At 29.9% G+C, this 19,877-nt stretch overlaps 2 protein-coding genes and 2 long non-coding RNA genes across 9 annotated transcripts; 2 read left to right on the forward strand and 2 right to left on the reverse strand.

The window, feature by feature from the left end:
* Window positions 1–1,216: 1,216 nt before the first annotated feature.
* On the reverse strand, window positions 1,217–6,438 carry LOC131957356 (aspartyl/glutamyl-tRNA(Asn/Gln) amidotransferase subunit B). The gene is made up of 12 exons (XM_059322096.1): window positions 6,285–6,438; window positions 5,411–5,567; window positions 5,087–5,200; window positions 4,695–4,890; window positions 4,284–4,406; window positions 3,942–4,055; window positions 3,601–3,685; window positions 2,914–3,142; window positions 2,672–2,802; window positions 2,263–2,341; window positions 2,034–2,168; window positions 1,217–1,677 (listed from the first exon to the last, which is right to left on the reverse strand). The coding sequence occupies exons 1-12, from the start codon at window positions 6,431–6,433 to the stop codon at window positions 1,546–1,548; spliced, it is 1,644 nt and encodes a 547-aa protein (XP_059178079.1). The 5' UTR covers window positions 6,434–6,438; the 3' UTR covers window positions 1,217–1,545.
* Window positions 6,439–7,287: 849 nt separating this feature from the next.
* On the forward strand, window positions 7,288–12,274 carry LOC131957338 (tRNA-specific adenosine deaminase 1). Of its 2 annotated transcripts, none has more exons than XM_059322072.1 (10): window positions 7,288–7,500; window positions 7,843–7,923; window positions 8,085–8,139; window positions 8,352–8,488; window positions 8,974–9,342; window positions 9,573–9,807; window positions 10,706–10,899; window positions 11,290–11,389; window positions 11,661–11,747; window positions 12,072–12,274. In XM_059322072.1, exons 1-10 carry the CDS (start codon window positions 7,314–7,316, stop codon window positions 12,220–12,222), a joined length of 1,596 nt encoding a protein of 531 aa, XP_059178055.1. In that variant the 5' UTR covers window positions 7,288–7,313; the 3' UTR covers window positions 12,223–12,274. The 2 variants fall into 2 exon arrangements, with proteins under 2 accessions (XP_059178055.1, XP_059178056.1); XM_059322073.1 differs by having other exon boundaries at window positions 8,352–8,422.
* Window positions 12,275–12,468: 194 nt separating this feature from the next.
* LOC131957347 (uncharacterized) lies at window positions 12,469–15,386 on the reverse strand. Of its 5 annotated transcripts, none has more exons than XR_009389096.1 (4): window positions 15,260–15,386; window positions 13,235–13,289; window positions 12,946–12,999; window positions 12,469–12,732 (listed from the first exon to the last, which is right to left on the reverse strand). It is a non-coding gene; the product is annotated as an uncharacterized LOC131957347 (long non-coding RNA). The 5 variants fall into 5 exon arrangements; XR_009389094.1 differs by lacking the exon at window positions 15,260–15,386 and adding an exon at window positions 15,113–15,224; XR_009389097.1 differs by lacking the exon at window positions 15,260–15,386 and adding an exon at window positions 14,469–14,867.
* Window positions 15,387–15,511: 125 nt separating this feature from the next.
* On the forward strand, window positions 15,512–19,195 carry LOC131957346 (uncharacterized). Its single transcript, XR_009389092.1, has 4 exons — window positions 15,512–15,770; window positions 17,947–18,023; window positions 18,353–18,406; window positions 18,734–19,195. It is a non-coding gene; the product is annotated as an uncharacterized LOC131957346 (long non-coding RNA).
* The last annotated feature ends 682 nt before the right edge of the window (window positions 19,196–19,877 follow it).

A 19,877-nucleotide genomic window follows, 5' to 3' on the forward strand; every position in this document is an offset into this window, starting at 1 on the left:
AACATGCAGAAAGTTGTTGCTTCAGTGATGTTTGAGATAAGTAAATAAATTATGTTGTTTATTTAGACATCTCAATATGTTGTTAAATCTGATACACCTAATCATGCTATAGGATGCCAACAGCATCATAAATCCTAATACCAAACAAATTATTACTGTCGGTGTCATCCTAAACCGTACCTAATCTAACTAAAAAAATGTATGAGTTACTGCTGTAATGATAGACCTATAAGCATTAAGCATGGGTAATAATTTTTTGCAGTTCAATGCCTGCTACAGGAAAAGCCTAGTTTTCAGGTTTAGGGGATTAGTTTGAGTGAGGTAAAGTTTTAGTGGTGCCACTCCAAAGTATTACTACTATTAATTATATTGCTTATTCATTTTCATTTTGAGAAAAACAAATGTCTACTACACTACTGGTTACCCCTATTGTAAAATGCATTTATTTCCAAAGTCTGCTGTTCTTTTAATTTTATTCTCTTGTTTTGAATTCAATGTATGCATAAAATTTTAATCTTAATGTTCCAGTATAGTATTGTATGTTGCAAGTGCATTGTCAATAGGATGCTTAAAATTTATTTTACTTTTTAAACATTAAAAACCAGCTTACCATTTGAATTTTTCAAATGTCTTTATACCATTGTATTGTTGTTAAACTTGCCATACTAATGTAGTATGAAAGTATGAATAATGTACAGTGTCTGTTTTGGTTAAGTCTGCAGCTTTTCTTCCTACTTAGTTTACAGCACCTAAGCAAGGTATGGACTTTTACTTATTGAAAGGGGTAACACACCAAAATATAAAGAACAGCTTCAAAAGAGCTAGTAGTATTAGCAATCAATATATGATGTTATATAACACAGTATAAATTAAATTAAAACATTTTGAAAATTGAAGTGAGATTCTTACAACCAGTAGAAAATATACTTGTGCACAAACATAATAATAAATTAAACCAACTCATGAAAAAAAATTAAATTTCATGATTTTTTAAAAGGAAAAAAAAGTAAATATAAAATTCTTTTAAAATGACATTAAATAACACTAGATCTAGTAGTAGTAGAAAACAAGTTTCTTTTATATTCAGAGGAGGCCATAATTTTAATGAATTATTTAACCTATTGTGTATCATCAGTTTGAAAATGATATATCAATTAATATTATTGGTTATTTATATGTGCACCAAGACTGTCTGGCAAACTCAGAACAGGCTTTAAAGTCAGTCACATTATCCTTTATAAGTTAAGCGATATAATCAGTAGTTCATTTTAACTTGGTATTGTAACACTTTTTATCAAATTAGTATTTATACATGCATGTGCAGAATCATGCAAATATAACAAAAATATAAACATTTTTTACCAATGACTTTTCCATCACAAAAAAATAAATTCTGTTGTAAAGGTAGAACAGAGGCAAGAAACTGGAAGTTTGTGTTCATTACAATTAGTTTTTATTAGAAGCTTATTATACTGGTACATAAATCATCAACCAAATTCCTTTTTGAAAACTAAAATGCTCTTTCGCTTATATTTTTAAAATAATTTATTTGTCGTCAAGTTTCATTTTCAAAAGTCTATATACAATTGCTGTTGACACTTTTTTTTTCAGTTTTTTTTTTACTTTTTCTGATAGAATTTCTAGTTGATTGGTCTTTCCTTTTTTATAACCTTTTATCTGAAACAGAAGTAATTACCATAACTTCAACATTCTACTAATTTAAATTTTAGAGTTCATAAAATATTCAAAATGTATAAAAATTCTAACAAAACCCTCACCATTAAAAATAATATTACTTGTGAAAAAAAATACTGTTTTTTGTTTTAAAATTCAATAATTAAACGGTATAGTGAAGACCTAAAAGTAAACATAATTCTTTAATTTGAAAATATTTAAACATTCCAAAACTCAAGCTACATTACAATTTTCCTAAAAGCTAAAACGGTAAGTAATACACAGAGTAGGATAGTTTAAAATATAAAAATGGTTTAGTTTTAATTAAAAGAAGACAGATATTGGACAAAATAACTTACAGCAGACGGATTTTTTCCACAAACTTCATCAATTACTGCATTTATGACAGTTTCATCGGTAATCATCCACAGATCTTTCTTATTTATAATATCTGAACAAGATGCATCTGGATTTTTAACTATCTCATCAAGAATCTAAAAATAAATTAATCATTGTTTTTAAAAACCATGAGAATTTGGGGCAACATTTATCATTTTTTAACACTATAATTACATAAACTTGTATTACCTCAGTGACAGAAGCCTCACTTATTTTCCTATTCTGACATAACTCTATAACTTCTGAAAGGATGTTATCTGTAATGGGGCTGTGCAATAATTCAATTATTAAAATTAATATTATTTCAAATAATATTTAGATTAAATATTATTTTAAATAATATCAAAATGTTAAGAAATAAAAAAAACATGCTAGTTGTGTTTTAGACAGAATAAACAATAGTACAAAAGTTCCAAAACTTGTAACATATCTACAGTATAAGACCAACTGAAAGTACTTGCAGTTGTGGTGTTTCCTTGTATAGACTTAGTATCAAGTTTGTTAAATTTGTTTTTGAAAGTAAGTTTGACAACATTAAAAATATATTTTCAAAAGATGATAGCAGGTGTTATCACAACCATATTGTTGAATTTCTTACCTGCTTGTAGCTTCAACCCCAAGTTTGTTGAGAAAAACTGAATATACATTCCTGAGTACAGATGAGGTCACTTTAGGATCACAGCCATGTTTGTTAACCAGTCTTTCAAACAGGTCAAACAAGTTAGCTCTCTGGGAAAAAATAATTTGTATAAGGTGAATCAAATCAATGAACAGGACACTATAAATAGTTACTAATAGTTTCAGAAAGTAAAACAATTACAGTCTAATTATCCATCTTACAACTATGATAACTGCATTCCTCAATGTGATTTGATATTGCTCTTCCAAACATCGGCGTTTATCATCTGGTAAATCTTTCACCCTTGACCTGATATCTTCAAGCACCACAGCATTCCTTGTTGCTACTGTTGTTGACCAGTCTTTGTGAATAACTAATGGTGGGAGATTAGGCTCTGGCATAAAACGATAGTCTAGTATCTTTTCTTTCTCTCTCATTGGAACTGTTTCACTGGATGAAAAAAATGACATTATATAAGACTTTATTATAATAAAAATAAAGTTCCCCTTTCAGGCCTAATGATCTATTGGACAGAGGAAGTAGAGTTCACATGCTTCTTTGTATAAGAAGGAAATGGTGCTGTCAGCAATATGTCCAGTGGCCTTTACTATCCATGGAGTGAGGTAGCCATCAGAGCTGGGTGGACTTAGGGACCCAGCAGACCCAACCCCAGACCAAAATCTAAACTCAACTTTTGGGTTAGCAATCCAGACCACTCCATCCCATATTATATACTAAAAAGAAATAATACATTTTGCTTAAAGTTTTATTTAGATTATGTTATTTGCAATGCACACTGATTTTTTTTTAGATCACTTAAAGACTAAATGTATCTTTCTTGATATACTGAATCCAAATAATTTTCTTTTAAACATCAGTTTCTCATTAAAAAAAACAAATCAACATACTTATCTTCTACATCAAAAGATCGAGTTTCATTTTCAATTACCCCTCCTGATTCAAGAATTTGTATTTGCCGACGTACTTCATAATCTAAAAGAGAAATAAACAATTAGAATAAGTACATATTTGTTTCTGAGCAATTTAGCTTATCACTAAATTAAAATAATTTATATTTCAATTTTACATGAATCCTGCTGAAATAAATTGCTTTGATGTGAAGGCTAATTAAATCTTGTCACAAAAAACGTTTTCTTTTAAAAAAGTTAAAAAAAAATAGTAACATCTTAGAAGAAAAAGACACAGAGGTGTCTCACTAAGAGATAACTAAGGACAATCAGAATCTTACCTATAGCTAATCTTATGCTCTTGAGTGAATTTAAATTCTTGACTTCTGTTCTTGTTCCAAGTGGCTCACCAGGTTTGTGTACAGATATATTGGCGTCCACCCTTAGAGACCCCTCTGTGAGATTTATCAATAAAAGTTTGGGAATTATAAAATAAAACATGTAATCCTCTATGTCTGTCTTCAAGACTTTATGAACGGACTGAGCCTTGGGTATAAATAAATACTATAAACAACGTTAATTCTTTTTAAAAAGCCAGCTCTGAAAAAATTAAAGCTTTCTAAAATGAAATATAACAGTACTTATAATAGTTTCAAAAAAAGTAAAATATATCCCTCACAGACCTGCCATTTTGCCATCACAGGAACCAACAGTTACAAGTATGTCTCTCAAGTCTCTTACAAAGCTTGATGCATCATCTCCATTTACAAAGTCTGGTGCTGTCACAATTTCCATGAGACCAATACCTTATCATTGTATCAAGCAAAAAATTATTTTAGAACATCAGTAGCAGTGTAAGAAGGCAGTTTAATGAGTTAATTACTTTAAGTTTTACTACAGTAGGCTCCTAAATTACACTTAACAGAGAATTCAAGGATAGACCATCTCTTTGCCTTCCAAATAATTAGAATTTTAAGGGGGGAAATCTAAACAAAATTAACTAAAATTGTATTTGTTGAGAATGACTAATTGAATTCATCAGTACAAGATAGAGTTTCAACGACTTGATTAAAGCTAAAATAAATGAGACAAACCTGCTCTGTTTAAATCAATTAAGCTGAGTCCACCCTGAGGATCGTGTAAACTTTTACCACTGTCTTGCTCCAGCTGGATCTGTACAAGTTTAGCAGATCTTCTTTCAACAGAACTTGTTTTGGAACATTGGAAGACATAGGTAACTTGTCCATTAACAGCAAATGGTTTTCTATATTGGGTAATCTGATAACCTGCCTTTAAATAAAGTATTAATAAACTCATTTAAAGATTTTTTCCATTAATAAATCATACAAGCAAAGTAATAATTTATATACAAAAACAATGTAGAAATATCTACTTTGGATTTTTAAAATTTAAGTAAGAAGCTTCATCAGATACAAAGCACAATAATAGCATTAACTGGTGAACATAAGTTTATCTTCCAACTTACTGGCATATCAGCATAAAAGTAGTGTTTCCTGTCAAACTTGGAAATGAGGTTTATATCACAGCCCAAAGCCAATGCCGTTACCACACCAGCCTCAACACATTTTTTGTTTAACACCTAGAAAAAACACACATTTTAAATAGTTGACAAGCAACTTGTAAAGACACCTCATTAAAAAAATAAAGATGATTTTTAGATTTACATAAATTATGGTCTTAAGTACTTCGGTATAAAATTTAATTAAAAATGAGAAGGCAGAAAAAGGTTAATTATAAACAATTTGTTAATAACTAAGCGTAGGAATATATAAGAATTATAAATTATTACTGGCAACGTTCCTGGCAATGCCGCATCAAAAAATGCAACCTGAGAGTTAGTATTAGCTCCATAGTGAGTTCCAGCTCCAGAAAAAAGCTTTGATGCTGAAGCAATTTGGGCATGTATTTCAAGACCGATCACTCCTTTCCAGGCTGTTGACTCTTTCCTTTAGAAAAAAAATGCACTTATTGAAATTATGAATAGGCCTTTATTTTTATATTAATTGTTATCAGGCCTACAAGCTTTTAACTTTAACTCTGTGTGAAGTTTTTAATTTTGCAATTTGATAATTTAAAACAGTGTTTCAGTTGTGGTTTTTAAATTGCTTTTTTTTAAATTGGTCTCTTACTAGAATCTATATAGATCTAGATTTTGTTTAACTTTCTAATCAAGAAATTTTTACTTTCATATATTTATATTATTATATTTAGGCATTTAGGGAACCTACATTAGTAATAAAATACTAATACAAATAAAAGTGGATTATAAATTATATCAATATTATAGGCCTATTTAGATTCTATATATTATATATTATTATATTATCTATCTAGAATCTAGTCCAATCTACTACTAGTCTACTAGGCCTAATAAAAATATTTTAAAAAACAATCACAATGACTAATGAATGACTGAATCCTACAATCAGTACAATTTACAATAAAGTACATATTATCTCATTAGTACAAAAGTAACAATGACAAAGTCATAAATTGTATTAAATTCATAATGTCATAAATGTAAAAACAATTTACAATAAATGAGTTATGATGAGTTATGTATGTAATGAGTAACTTATGAGTATGAGTGACAATGACAATGATTCGAAGAAAATTAAATAGTAGATCTAGATCTAAATAAATCTAATCATTATCAAAAGCACCTCTGAATAGGCGATGCAGTTTCTTTCGTAGAAATAGATTTAAATCTTTTCGCTAGTAAAACTCTTTTAGAATTATGGTGAAATAAGTGTGAAGTTAAGCAAAATGTACACTGTTTGGAAAAATAATGTTTAGCAGTGGTGGCTGCCATTTTACCAAGGGAACTTACTCTAAAAATTTTATTTAGCACTAGCATAACAAAGCTGCTGTTCAGAACCTTCTTTGCCTTACCTTTTGACATAGATCTAGATTCTAGATCTAGGCCTATCTAGAATCTAGAATGTCTAGATCTAGATCTACTTTACACAAGCCTAAAACTAAAGCTACCTTTAGTTAGTACTTAGATCTAGATCTAGATCTAGATTAGTAGATCTACTAGTCTAGAGGGGGAATTTTTATACCAGTGTCCGATAATCATAATGCTAGCCTGTTCTGTTCTCTCATCTGTTAAATTTAATCATGTTAAAAGTTAATGTTAGAATTAGTAGACTGTTAAGACTTAAGTTGTTAGATCTAGATATCTAGATCTAAGTAAAAGTACTAAATACTAGTAAATAGTTAAATAATAAATACTTACTAAATTTAGTAAATTTAACTAAATACACACATTCATTGCAGCTATGATTGCTGATATAAAAGTGATAATATTAAATAATTTATATAATAATAAATTTAATAATAATACTGGATTCGGATGATTTTAGATACCAGTGTACGATAATAGACTCTTCCATAAAATAGGTGTGTTGGGTTCAGGGTTGTTACTTGTTAGTGTAGTATTGTAATCTCAATTTTATAATGAATAATGGTTCGAAATTACTTAGGGTTAGGCGTAAGGTAGGACTAAGGCAGCATTGACATTAGCCAGCCATTTGTAACCGAACACCCCTTTTTTAAAGAAGATTCTGTTATCAGACACTGGTATAAAAATTCTCCTGATCTAGTATTAGTAATACATACATTACATACTAACCTGTTGCTTTTTATGTGTTTTTTTTCAGTGTAGACGATTTACTATTTTTGAAAAAAAAATGGATGGCGCGTTAAGCAACACATCCAATTTTATGCCTAAGGAAAATCAGTACAACTCTGGCCCTGAATTAGCCAGAGAAATTGCATCAGCTGTTTTTAATGCCTATAAAAAGTTACCCAAAAAAGGAAAGCCACAGCAGATGAAAGAATGGACACTACTTTCTGGAGTAGTTATGAGGGTAACAGGTAGGTGTTATTAAATTTAAAAATCAAATTTTAAGAACCTAGAACTCATTAGCTGTTTCTAATATTTATACTATGATTTTGAATATATTTTCTTTTTGTACTAGATCTAGTTTTAACTATCAGTTAGTTCTTAACTTTTTAAAATGCTTTAACATTTCATTTCTTTGAGTTCATTAGAGGCACTGACAGTAGTGGCAGTGACATGTATCCTTTCTTAAAAGTTTTAAGTTAAAACCAATTGTAATTGTAAATTGATAACACATTCCAATCATGTATGATCTTATTTATTCACAATAAATAAGTTATATATTCAGTAATAGTAATATATTTCTTCAATGTTAGATAATTCAGGTGTAGAACTGAAAACAGTCTCATTAGGAACAGGCTCAAAGTGTATTGGGAAATCAAAAATGAGCCCTAAAGGTAAGTAATTTGTAATGTCAATGATAGTTACAATTCTTCTATTTTGCAATTATTAGATTTAAACCTTAAGAAAACAATATTTTCATCTGCTTCTGTTAAATTCCTGTTCTTTGCTGTGTTTGCAATATGCAATGTATCATATTCAATAATTTTTGTTCTAGGGGATGTTTTGAATGATAGTCATGCGGAAGTTCTTGCACGTAGAGCTTTTCTAAGGTAAGTAGAAACTAAAAGATATTGCCTAAAATTTAAAAATGTAATAGTTAATTTGAATGATGAAATGGTATGTTTGTAAATCTCTGTCCACTCAGCTCTACCGTTTTGTACAAATTACAGTTATTTATTATTATCTTTAAAACATAATGGTAGAATAACATTTGGAATTTAAGATATTATTTGTAAATCAACAATAATCACTGTATTTGCAGGTTTCTTTATAATGAGCTTAGAAAAGCCTATGAAAACAATTCAAGTCAAATATTTACATCACCAGATGCAAGTAATGATAACAAGTGCGCTTTAAGAGCTGGAGTTACCTTTCATTTATTTACAAGTCATACACCTTGTAAAAAAACATATTTATTCTCATCAAGCTGTGTTTTTTTTACAACAATTAAAACTTGTTTTTTTTTAAAAATCTATTAATGATTGCTGCAGGCTAGGTTTATAATAAATTTTGCACTATCTAAGTCACTAATTTCTAAAAATTCAATAGCGATTTTGGAACTCATGAAAAGAAATTAATTCTGAAATGTTGAAAAAAAAAACAATACTTCTATTGATTTGACTGGCAGTTATATTTTTTTTTAAAATAACTTGAAATATAGGCCTATATATAATTATTTTTAAAAAACAGCAAAACATTATTCAGACTCAATATTTTTTAGAATACTCATATCAGTATTTTTCCCTTACTCAAGATTATACTATGATTTTTGTTTAGATTATATTCACTCATCACAAGATTTTAATTAATTTAATTAATGCGATAAGAATATTTCAATAATCTTCCTGTAATTCTAAAACCTTGCTGAATTTAATTCATCTTAGGTGGAGATGCATCAATTTTTCCAAAACATGCCAACATTACTGAAGCCTTACCACATATACAGAGCGATACCAATACACAGAGGAAAGATTTTATTAGTGATCTGTCTAACCAAAGCAGTTATTTACCTGTAGACCTAGCTGTAGACTCAAACAACTTTCATAGGTCTGCTGCTACGGTGCCTCCGAACTTAGACAGTGATGGAAATCAACCTGAAGTTGCTTTAAAAGATAAAAAGTTTGGTTCTCCACCAATCAAAAAGAGAAAGATAGAACTTATGCCTGATGATGATAATGATAACATTGGCCATGTTTGTGGTAAAGAAAGTATAACTTGTGAAAGGAATGATAACTTAAGCCAAGAAAGTTTTGGTAAGTTAAATCTCTATTTAATTTAGGCCTATATATGGTATTTTTGTTTTGTTTGATCCAACGAATATAAATTTAGATGTTAAATTAGAGTATTTAAAGTTAGAATTTATGTTCTCAATACTCTTTTAGCCCATATATAGTTCAGTTTTACTTTCAACATTTTACTAATTGACCATTATCATATTAAAGTTGTTTCAAATTAAAGTTTTTTTTTTTTAAATTTCCACAAGATATTTATAGAACTGGTGCCAAATGTGTTCCTGGCGGTGAACAAGACAGTCTCAGACCAGCTGCTCAGTATCACACTGTTGGTGTGTTAAGAACCAAACCTGGTAGAGGAGAAAGGACAGAAAGCATGTCTTGTAGTGACAAAATAGCTAAATGGAATGTGCTTGGCTGCCAAGGGGCACTACTCAGCATATTTTTGAAAGAGCCTATTTATTTCACCTCTTTGGTTGTTGGAAAGTAAGTTATCTTCAGTAACACATATCTTAAGTAACACATATACAATACTTTTTGAGTTCTTTAAGTTATAATTTGTGATTACAGGTAGGTGAAAATTAGTAAAATTACTAAATACTTTACAGACCCACAATAATATAATTGGACTATTAACTTAAAGATAATTATAACTTGAAATATCATGCTTTCTTACTCTTTAAATCCTGTTCCACATTAAGGCATGGTTTTAACAACTTAATCCTGTTCCAAATTAAGGCATGGTTTTAACAACTTTTATTAATAGAATTTTAAAATTGTTGCTTATAACAGTATATGTATCTTTCAAGCATGATGTATTGTAATGGGATAAAAATGTCCGTTATATCACCCACCTTTACCTTTTGGTGTTGCCTTATTGTTGAGTTTCCAACACTTTACAAATAGTTCTATAGCCATGACAAATTTTGATTTAATTTGTCTTAATATAGTAGTATTTTAATTTATTGAATGCTACTTAATAGTATATTTTCCTAGCTAGAAACACAACTTTTTAAATTGACAATTTTTTTCAGGCCCCCATTTTTCCTTTTAAACCTCCCTTAAAGTATAATTTTGAGAACCATTATTTCTGTACTTTTAAGTTTTCTTATTAAGTAATATAGACAGTTACTTTTGTGGCATTTTTAATTACTTACACTTAAATTTTAAATACCTAACCACAAATCTGTGTGCATTATATTTATAGAATAAAAAAGTTCAAAATGCTTAAGAAACCTTAACTCCAAATAATTTTGGCTTTTTCTGAAAGAAAGCCATACATGTAAAATATATTCAAACTATTGTATAGGGTTAGCACTTTATAATAAGCAGATACTTATTTCTCTCTAAATTTTGGATATTTATTTTTGTAATATATTTTAAGATGCCCATACAGTGCGGAATCCCTGGCTAGAGCAGTCTATTCAAGAATTGCTTACATATCTGCAACATTGCCTCCACCTTACAAAGTGAATCAGCCACTGCTTTATCAGGCTGAAGAACTTGAGTTTGAGGCCAGCAAACAAAGTCTAGAGAGGATAAAAACCAACAATCAAAAAATTGTCCCTTCCTCATCAGGCAAGAACATATTTCTTTAATAATTTAATTCAGTTTGTCATCTCCAGGCAAAATTATATTTTATCAACAGGTAGTTGGCTGAATCTTGAAAGTGGCCAGGTCACTACTCTTGACCTGGATCAAATAATGTTAATTTGGCTCATTTTGCTTCAGTCTAGTTTTTATATTTTATAACTCTGCACACAATTTAAAAAGTAACTATTATATCCTTTGAGTATTTTGTGGGCTGTTGCCATTCAGTTATATTTGAAAATTTTAAAAAGTTAGTTTCTTATACTTTAATTTGTACTATACCACTCTAAAGATTTTGCTGATGATGAATACTTTTATCACTAATTTAATGCAATTATAAAAAATTATTTTACTATAAAAATTATATTGTACTCACAGCTGTGATTTGGTATCTATCCGAAACAAATTCTCACGATGTTACTGTGAATGGTAGGCGTCAGGGAATAACTAAAAATGACGTACATAAATCAAAAGCAAGGTGAGTCATAAAAGATTTTTAGAAGTTTTTTTTTAAATTAATACATTCCTTTTAAAAATGAAATAATTTTTTTTTAAAATGTCTGTTGTTTTTGTTCCAAAAATATTTTTTAAAACATCATACATCATGATTGCTTTTTGATTATTGTATTAATACTAAGCAGCCTTGTTAATCTATAATCTAGTTAATTTTTTGTGTGGTTGTAATAACTGTGTTGCCTTTTTTTTTCTATTCATGTTTTCTACATTTTGAAGGAATTCTTATTTTTCAGGAGTTTTGTGTGCAGTTTATCATTGTTTCAATGTTTTCATGAGCTCGTGTCTAAAATTGAACCAAAATTATTACCAGAACCTCTAAGGTAAGTTTGCAGTGGCAGTCATACATTTAGGATAAAATAATGTATTTTAACATATATCACAATTCCTTATACTATACTGTAGCTATTGTCTGGTTATCATAGGGTTTGATATTTAGCCATGTTCTTAGTGTAAGCTTGCTAGCACATGCAATTGTTAGAATTTGTTTTCTGTCAGTATATCTTTTTCAAAAATGTCCCATTCAAGGTACACTGAGTGGGATCCTTAAGAAAAACATACATTTCAAAGCAGCTTTTTTAGAATTCCCATTTATGAATTTGTATCACCAAAAAATTGTTTTCATTGTTATTTGTTTTGTCTACCAGATGTGAGAACCTCAAAGTTTCAACATACTGGCAAACAAAATGTTTGGCTCAAGCTTATGAGGATGTGTGGTCTAAGCTACAAGAGTCTGCATTAAACACTTGGCTCTTGAAACCAAGAGAGTTAATGCAGTTTCATTTTGATGTGTCATGATGTAATTCAAATAAAAATGTAGCATTCTTTGTTTTTATTTTTTCACTATTATTTTGGGGTTGAAATCTCTTAGATTTCAATTAGCTAAGCAAGTACAACAAGAAAACAAAACTGTCAAATAATCATTTTTTCAAGGTAAATGCTTAAGCTAAAAATACTATAATGGAGAATTAAAATAAAATAACATTTTCTTTCTTGGCTCAAAACTTGTTTAAAAAAATCAATTAATAACCAAAATTGTGCATGTTATCAATAAAATTTATTAGTAATTAATATGCAGTTAAAATACAATGCTGATTTCTAATACTTACAATTATATTTATATGCTGGGGTATAATACAAATGGTATAGATGGATGTAATCATGAAACTTTAATATACAACACTGTAAACAAAGTATAATTCAAGAAAGTCCTAATTAAAACTATTATCAATCATCTTTTTTTTCAAACTTCTGTGCCATATTTGTAACATACTCCCATAAGCCCAATGGAGATGGCAATCTGGGAATCTGAAATTATATTTTAAAAACTTCTCAATACTTTTATAATTTCATACTACAGCATTTATGGTTATGACTACATTCCTACATAACAAAAAAAAAATATTGTTTAATGGTATCTTGCACAAAATAGGGATTCACTTAAAATCAAAGGAACAAAAATTGAAAAAAAGTTTATAAGCAGATTATGAGCCAACAAGACCTAGCACAATTATTACTTACATAATAATTTTGAGCAGCATATACTCCAGCATATCCTCCAATTATCAAAGACAGCTAAAACAAATAAATTTGAGTTAAGGCTACAAATGTATAAAAGCTAAACAAGTTTCAAATTTTTTTAATGCAGGTGATATCTCAACAACTTTAAAATGTAAGTTTCTATTAGTAATTTTACCTCATAACTTAAAATGGTAAAACCTAGTAATTCAAGGAAGACAAATGCCTTTAAGCTTTCTAAATAATTCCTGAGCAGTTATGTTTATATTACAGTTAAGTAATTATCTCTTACCACTCTTGACATTTTAACTGATGGTCTAATTCAGTAAAGAGCTTCAATTATTTATCTGTAAAAAAAAAATCACTCATAGTTACAGAAATATTTTAAGTACCATTGAATTAAATGAAAATGTAATGGTACCATAAAAAGTAAATTTCCAATTTTGACCTGAAAGTCAACATGACTGATAAGGTAGAGTTTGTTTGACCTTGGATGGGATTATATGGTCAGCACTAATTCTTTAAGTCTTTACTTTCACCCCAACTTGAGTCAGGTCCGGCCAGAGCTGGATGGACTCAGGGACACCCTAATAACTGGAGCACTGGAAACAAATTTTAAGCTTTTGGAAGCCGGCAGACGCACCTGATTCAATTTAGTGAATGACTATGATACCACACCTTATCCATATTTTATCGCACCTTTTAAAATGAATGTAATGCGGAGGATGTGCCTGATTCGAGTTAGTGAGCTTCTATAGCAACCCATTGTATTAGTAGCCTATCACACTCTTGAAACAAACGTAGGTGCCACAGTGTTCATGGGAAGCCAAATCAGGATGGGCAACAATAACTGTTGACTATATCAAATCTGGTGTGTCTTCCACTGCTCTCCCCTAAGCATTTCTCACCTCCATGTCATGTTATGTATAGTACACATGGCTCATCAGGGGAAAGTATCAAGGCAGATTAGTTAGTACCACCCTTTTTACATCAAAGAATCTTAACTCTGAACAGCTACACACTAGGTATACTAATGTACCTACTGTAAACTACAAGACTGTAGACCCTATGTAGATCTACAATTGTATACATTTAGGACTGGTCCAATGGGGCCTAGTGATAGCTGGTATTATTTAAAGTGTGTGTACACAGCATAAACTATTTTGGGGTTAGAAATTAATTATTTTTATTGTGGAGTTAGTATAAACTAGGAGATAATATATAAAATTAAAAATGGTAATGGCTCAGCTACATTTGTCCCAAATGCTGATTTTGGGGGGATGGCTATAAATAAATGCTAAATTAAACCAATTTTAAGTAAATTTAAAAGCCTTTATTATTATTTTTATATTGCGTAACTTGTGTTAGAATCTTTTTCTTCTTCTTCTTCGTTCTTAATTTTTAGTGTTGGAAGGGATCGAGCCTTATCTTCCAGATAACTTTTTTTGAATTTATCAACCATGAGCTTTGCCGACTCGACCATGCTTCCATCACAATTAAGCGTTACGTGTCAACTGGTTATGCACCATTAAGGCCATTGACTCCAATTTCAGCCTGCTTTTCCTTTGGATTTGCTTCCATAGCCTTTGTCCAACCAAGAACAATCTACAAGGCAGCAGATGTTTGATTTTGGAGTTTTCTCTCCTAGAAGAGTGGCTATCCCCAGCTAACAAGCCTCATCAGCCCAAGGGTTTGAACTCGAGACTTTTCGGTTTAGCAATAATTAGAATAATTTTGCATTATTTTCATTATTAGAAAATACTTGGAATAGTAAACTAAACATCTTTTAAAATCAATGTAGATCCTACACCTAGGTGACAAAAAGTGTGGCTAAAACTACTAAATTACTTAATGAGTACTAGAGTCTAGTACTGTTAACTGTAAATGTAATCTAATAGTTAATACATAGCTTATTACTCTGGTAAGGCCACGGTAAGGTAATAAAATGAATAATAATAATTAAATAAAATATTTTAAATTTTTATATTTTTCTAAGCCTACACTAGAGATTTTAAATTTAATTTTTATGACTTATGCCTTATGTACTAGTTATGTACTTATTACTTATGTTTATGGCATGGTGACTAATATTATAAATTTTGAATGTATTGATATAGATTCTAGTCTATTATAAATAAATAATAAATAATGTATAGATCTAGTACTCAACTGTAAAAAAAACAACTAAAAATTGTAATACTAAACTAAATAGCCTTAGACTAATAATAGTATTATTATTAATAAAATATCATTGGCAACGAAAAATGTGAAAATCTTTATTTGTAGCCAGATCAGTGTGGTAAATAGTTTGCCTTACTAAAAAGTCAAGTAAAAGTCAGTTACTTCACGACCTTTCACTCGATCAGTAGATCTTATATAATACATAGGATAAGGTATATAAAATATAAAAATAAATTTCTGGGCAAGACAGTTCTGGCGTTATTCATATTATTAGTAATCAATGGTCACTCAATGGTGGTTTTAAAGGAAGATAATAAAATAAGGGGTAGGTCTAAGCACATTTTGTAGCAACGATTATTTTGTTTACTTTTTAGGAAAACTTAGCGTTCTTATGCGCTGAAAACACATTTAGTTCAGTGGTTATCAACAAACCTGACCTCCCTCAATCACAGCTCTGCCTTTTAACTAAAAACTTTAAACAAAACTTTTTTTATGATTCAGTTAGAACGTCTACAGCAACAGTACTGCTAATTTTTTATTATCTTTATTAAATAACCCATCTTTGAAACATTTTAAAGTCTAAAAACTAACCGCCATCTCATTGCATAGCAACAGCCTAGGACCCATAAGTCCGACTCCGAGGCAAGGTGAGAACTGAAAACTTATCTGATTCTGTCTTCTGAATAAGAAAGAATTCAATATACTGAACTGATAGATCTATATGTATCCGTTGCTTTTGGTTTATTAATTAATATTATTCAATTATCTAATATATATAATAATATAATTATAATAAATTATATTATAAATTATATAATTATTACAAAGTGACTACTCAGAAAAAGATTTTTCGCACCAGCGCCTCCACCTGGCTGGTTGTCCAAAGATAGTCCTGCGCAGTGACCTTAAAAGCTGAGCTAGGGTTAGGGTTAGGGTTGTGGTAAGGGCTAGGGTTCTGCGGTTGTAAACACACATATGCGCAGTACCATGAAAACATCGCCGCGAAGGCTAGGTGTAGTTAGTTTCTCTCCATTGCGCATGCATATCTTTTTCCGGCTAGAATCGGCCTAATTAATTATTTTTTACCTAACTATTATAATCAAAATGTTTCATACAAATATTATTATTTAATGTATGAGTCACCTTTCTTTCACATTACTAGCCGAGGCTGATTTTATGTATGCCTACCTAAAACAATAGATTTACCGACAATCTGAATCATTCATGTATGCCTATTTCTATTTCAAATTACAACAATAATTTAATAATGTAATTAATGTGTCAATGTATTAAAAGTTTAAGTAGTCTAGTACAGTATTATTGTTTAACAACTAAATTAAGATTGAGGTAACTAGTTAGTTACTAGACTTTAAAGTTTATAAGTAAGTCTAGTTCATTAAGTCATATAGTAATAAAAATAAGTCTTACTACTTAATTAATAATAATATAATTAAAATACTAATTTAATACCTATGCTCATACTAATGGCTAATAATAGTAAAGTAATAGGCCTAGTAACTTTACTTTAGGCTTAGGCCTACTTGATTTAACTTTACTAGACTACTAGTATTACAAAAAACCACTAAACAAAACTAATTGACTGGCTGGTGAAGCAAACTACAGACAAAAGGCAAGAGCCATTGGATGGTCACTAACAACTAGTCTAGGGGACCTTCTAGATTTTTCAGAGGACATAGCTCTACTCACTAGTTGTCAAAAAGGCAAGCAAGAAAAACTAAACAGACTATTTCTTTTGTTAATGGGGTTGGACTCGAATTATGCATCCTTCTGTATGGCAGTTAATGTTGGAAAGCAACCACCACTATCATCCGATGACTGCATTCTTCTTTAACTATGTGAAGAATAAAATGCATCCACTAGCCACCATTTCCTCTAATAAGTTATTAAGAGAAACTAAAATGGCAGCTCTTTCAAAGGTAATTTAAAAAAGATTGCATTGGATGGGACCATGTTTTAACGATGAGCCCAGATTATATCACAGAAATGGCACAGAACTGGACCCCTTAAGGAAAAAGAAGATCAAGGGAGATGTGGAGGCTCACAGCAGAAAAAACCGGCAAAAGTGGAAAGAGCTTTCTGTGGTGGTGTTTCCTCAGCACGGAAAGGAAACAATGATGTTGATGAATTTCTAAATTACTAAGTAACCACTCCTAACTAACATCTCTACTAGATCTATATAGTATGTACTAACAAAAACACAAGTCAGTCTAAATAACAACAAGACTAACACTAACTTAGAGCTTCAGTTCAGTTAACTGTTAAGGGGGCTGTCCATAAATGATGTCATGTTATTTTGGATGGTTTTGTAACCCCCCCCCCCATCACTAATATGACATCACAGCTCAACATACAACCCCCCCCCCCCCCCCCACCTCATTCAAAAATACAGTTTAGTTTTTAAAACATTGATTCCTTTATAAATATTTAATGAGCTTGGTTATCATTGAGTATATTAATCCATTTTTATTTCTATTAGCATGAACAGTAAATAACTAAATAACTCTAAATAACATTAAATAACTGCTAAAAATTCAGTTTCTACCATTACTTTTTAATATGGAACAAGTGTGTTGTCACCCCCCCCCCCTTTTGGGTGTCACACATCAGTCTCTCACATCAAACATTGTCAAAGTCATTCATAAACTATTAAGCTCATTTAGTAGTTATTACTCAAGCAAGATTTACTTGTGTTTGGTGTTAAAATAGTTTTATCAATTAGGCATATATGGTGGAAGTGTTAAGTTAAAAGTTTATGACACAAAAAAATTACTTTTAAATTAATCCATGTTTTTCTTTCACCAGTGTTGCGAAATAGCTGAACTTTGTTCTAAGGTTTTGTTCCTCCCTAGAAATTTTGAACCAACACCATGTCTCGGGTGGTAAGAATTGTAATAATTTAATTATTAGAACTCTAATTAAATATCAGAAATATGAATGATGCATTAGAGCTACCAACTATACTTGTATATTTTGAAGAACAGTAAAATAAACATGTATTTTGTAGAATGGGTATTTTATAATTACACATAAACTTGCGTTCAATTTCAGTAGAAATAATTGGTAGTAATTCTAATTTCTATTCATTTAGTTTCAAATTTATCCACATAAGCTCTGAATGTATTTAACTTTTAGAAAAGTTTGCTTATTTCTTGTATGTTGATATCCCATTGTTATTGTGATTACTAATTTTTTAACTCTTATTTTTCAGCTATTTTTCATAGTTGGCACATACTCAGGTTTATATGTTGCACAAAATTATGAGGTGAGGAATGGCTTCGCTTTTATTAGTTAGTCGCTTTCTTTTTACTGCACATTTGTTGAAAAATTTCAGACTTGTTCACTTTACCTTTATTTTATGAGGTCCTAACATGCAAATTAACATAAAGCAGATCAACTCATATGTGACAGGCTTTTCTATTGCTACCATTCTCATCTAACATCATGTATTTATTAAAGCTGAGTAGACTCATGAGGCTCAATGTCATCATACATGACTAGTATTTAAACCTAGACATTGTATGCCCATGGTAAAGTATACTAATTTCTTTTAAATGTATGTCACTTCTCAAGAGTCTTTCTTTAATTTTAGGTTCCAAAGTTGCCTGGTCCAATAGGATTGATCGATTACATAAAAGAACTGGCACAGAAATTTGAAAAAAAAGACAAATGACAAAGGCTGACATGATGAAACATTTACATAAGAACTTGTTTCAAATACAACTGTTACTATGTAACATGATCTCTTGTGGTTAAGTTGTGATGCATTTGATTGTTAACTGAGATTTGTCTGATTTTACTTATATAAAGATTGTTCCTCTTTTAACATTTGTGAGGTTTGTATTTGTATGAAACATCATTTTAAACATTTATTTAATTTGCAGTCAAACTAATTGTTTTACCTAATCATCCTACTCATAAAAATAAACAATACTTGAAAGCCTTGTAAAGATTTGTAAAATAAGTAAAAATTAAATTTGTGTCCTGCTATTTCCTTTTTTTAGCAAGTCCTATATTGTTGATAACATAAAACTAATAAACACTTTAAAACCAACACTATTTTAGTTCTTGATTTTAAAAAATTATAAAAAAGGATTTGTATTTTTCTTAAATATTACCATGGTTAAATTTTCTATCATTACTGTTATCTAAATTGCAGGAACGTATCAGTGATCAAGAACTTATGAAACAAATATCTGGTTTGCAATGCTGAGATATTAAAAAGACTGGCTATTTTATTATTTCTAAAAATCACCCTTTAAAATCGTAATCAAATTCTCAAGCGCCATTAGGTTAGACATTTCTGCAAGCTGCACACCACACATAATAAAATAAAAAAATCATTTTCAGTTACAAATAACCCTGTTTTGTTTATTAAAAAAGTAGATCTTGTGTAATTATTATGTAGATGTAGAGATAATCATATAAAAAGAATTCATACACACATGAAGTTTCAGCATAAACAATGACAGATTTTTCATACATTTTTTTCACTAACATTATCATGCTAGCTTTAGATTGCAATTATACACGACTGTAAGTCCAGGCAGTAAATTCTTGTTTATAAAATAATAATATAAAAAACATTTTTGGTACAGTTTGTAAATAATTTATAATGTATATACACATAGATGTATGTAATACCACTAAATTACATATGAAAAAGTCATACATTTTTATATTCCATAACCATTAACTTGTTACAATAAATACTTTTGGGGAAATGCATTAACTGG

This window comes from Physella acuta, unplaced genomic scaffold (assembly GCF_028476545.2).
Source record: "Physella acuta isolate Inbredline_101_S28 unplaced genomic scaffold, ASM2847654v3 ptg001234l, whole genome shotgun sequence".
NCBI classification, from domain to species: domain Eukaryota; kingdom Metazoa; phylum Mollusca; class Gastropoda; family Physidae; genus Physella; species Physella acuta.

Excerpts from the sequence above, each read along its gene's own strand:
- LOC131957356 (XM_059322096.1), bottom strand. The coding sequence starts at position 6,433 with ATGGCAGCCACCACTGCTAAACATTATTTTTCCAAACAGTGTACATTT. Across the intron at positions 4,056-4,283 it reads CTGTGATGGCAAAATGGCAG|AGGGGTCTCTAAGGGTGGAC; the intron begins GTCTGTGAGGGA and ends TAAATCTCACAG. Across the intron at positions 2,169-2,262 it reads GTGAGGCTTCTGTCACTGAG|ATTCTTGATGAGATAGTTAA; the intron begins GTAATACAAGTT and ends ATTTATTTTTAG.
- LOC131957338 (XM_059322072.1), top strand. The coding sequence starts at position 7,314 with ATGGATGGCGCGTTAAGCAACACATCCAATTTTATGCCTAAGGAAAAT. Across the intron at positions 9,343-9,572 it reads CTTAAGCCAAGAAAGTTTTG|ATATTTATAGAACTGGTGCC; the intron begins GTAAGTTAAATC and ends AATTTCCACAAG. Across the intron at positions 9,808-10,705 it reads ACCTCTTTGGTTGTTGGAAA|ATGCCCATACAGTGCGGAAT; the intron begins GTAAGTTATCTT and ends ATATATTTTAAG.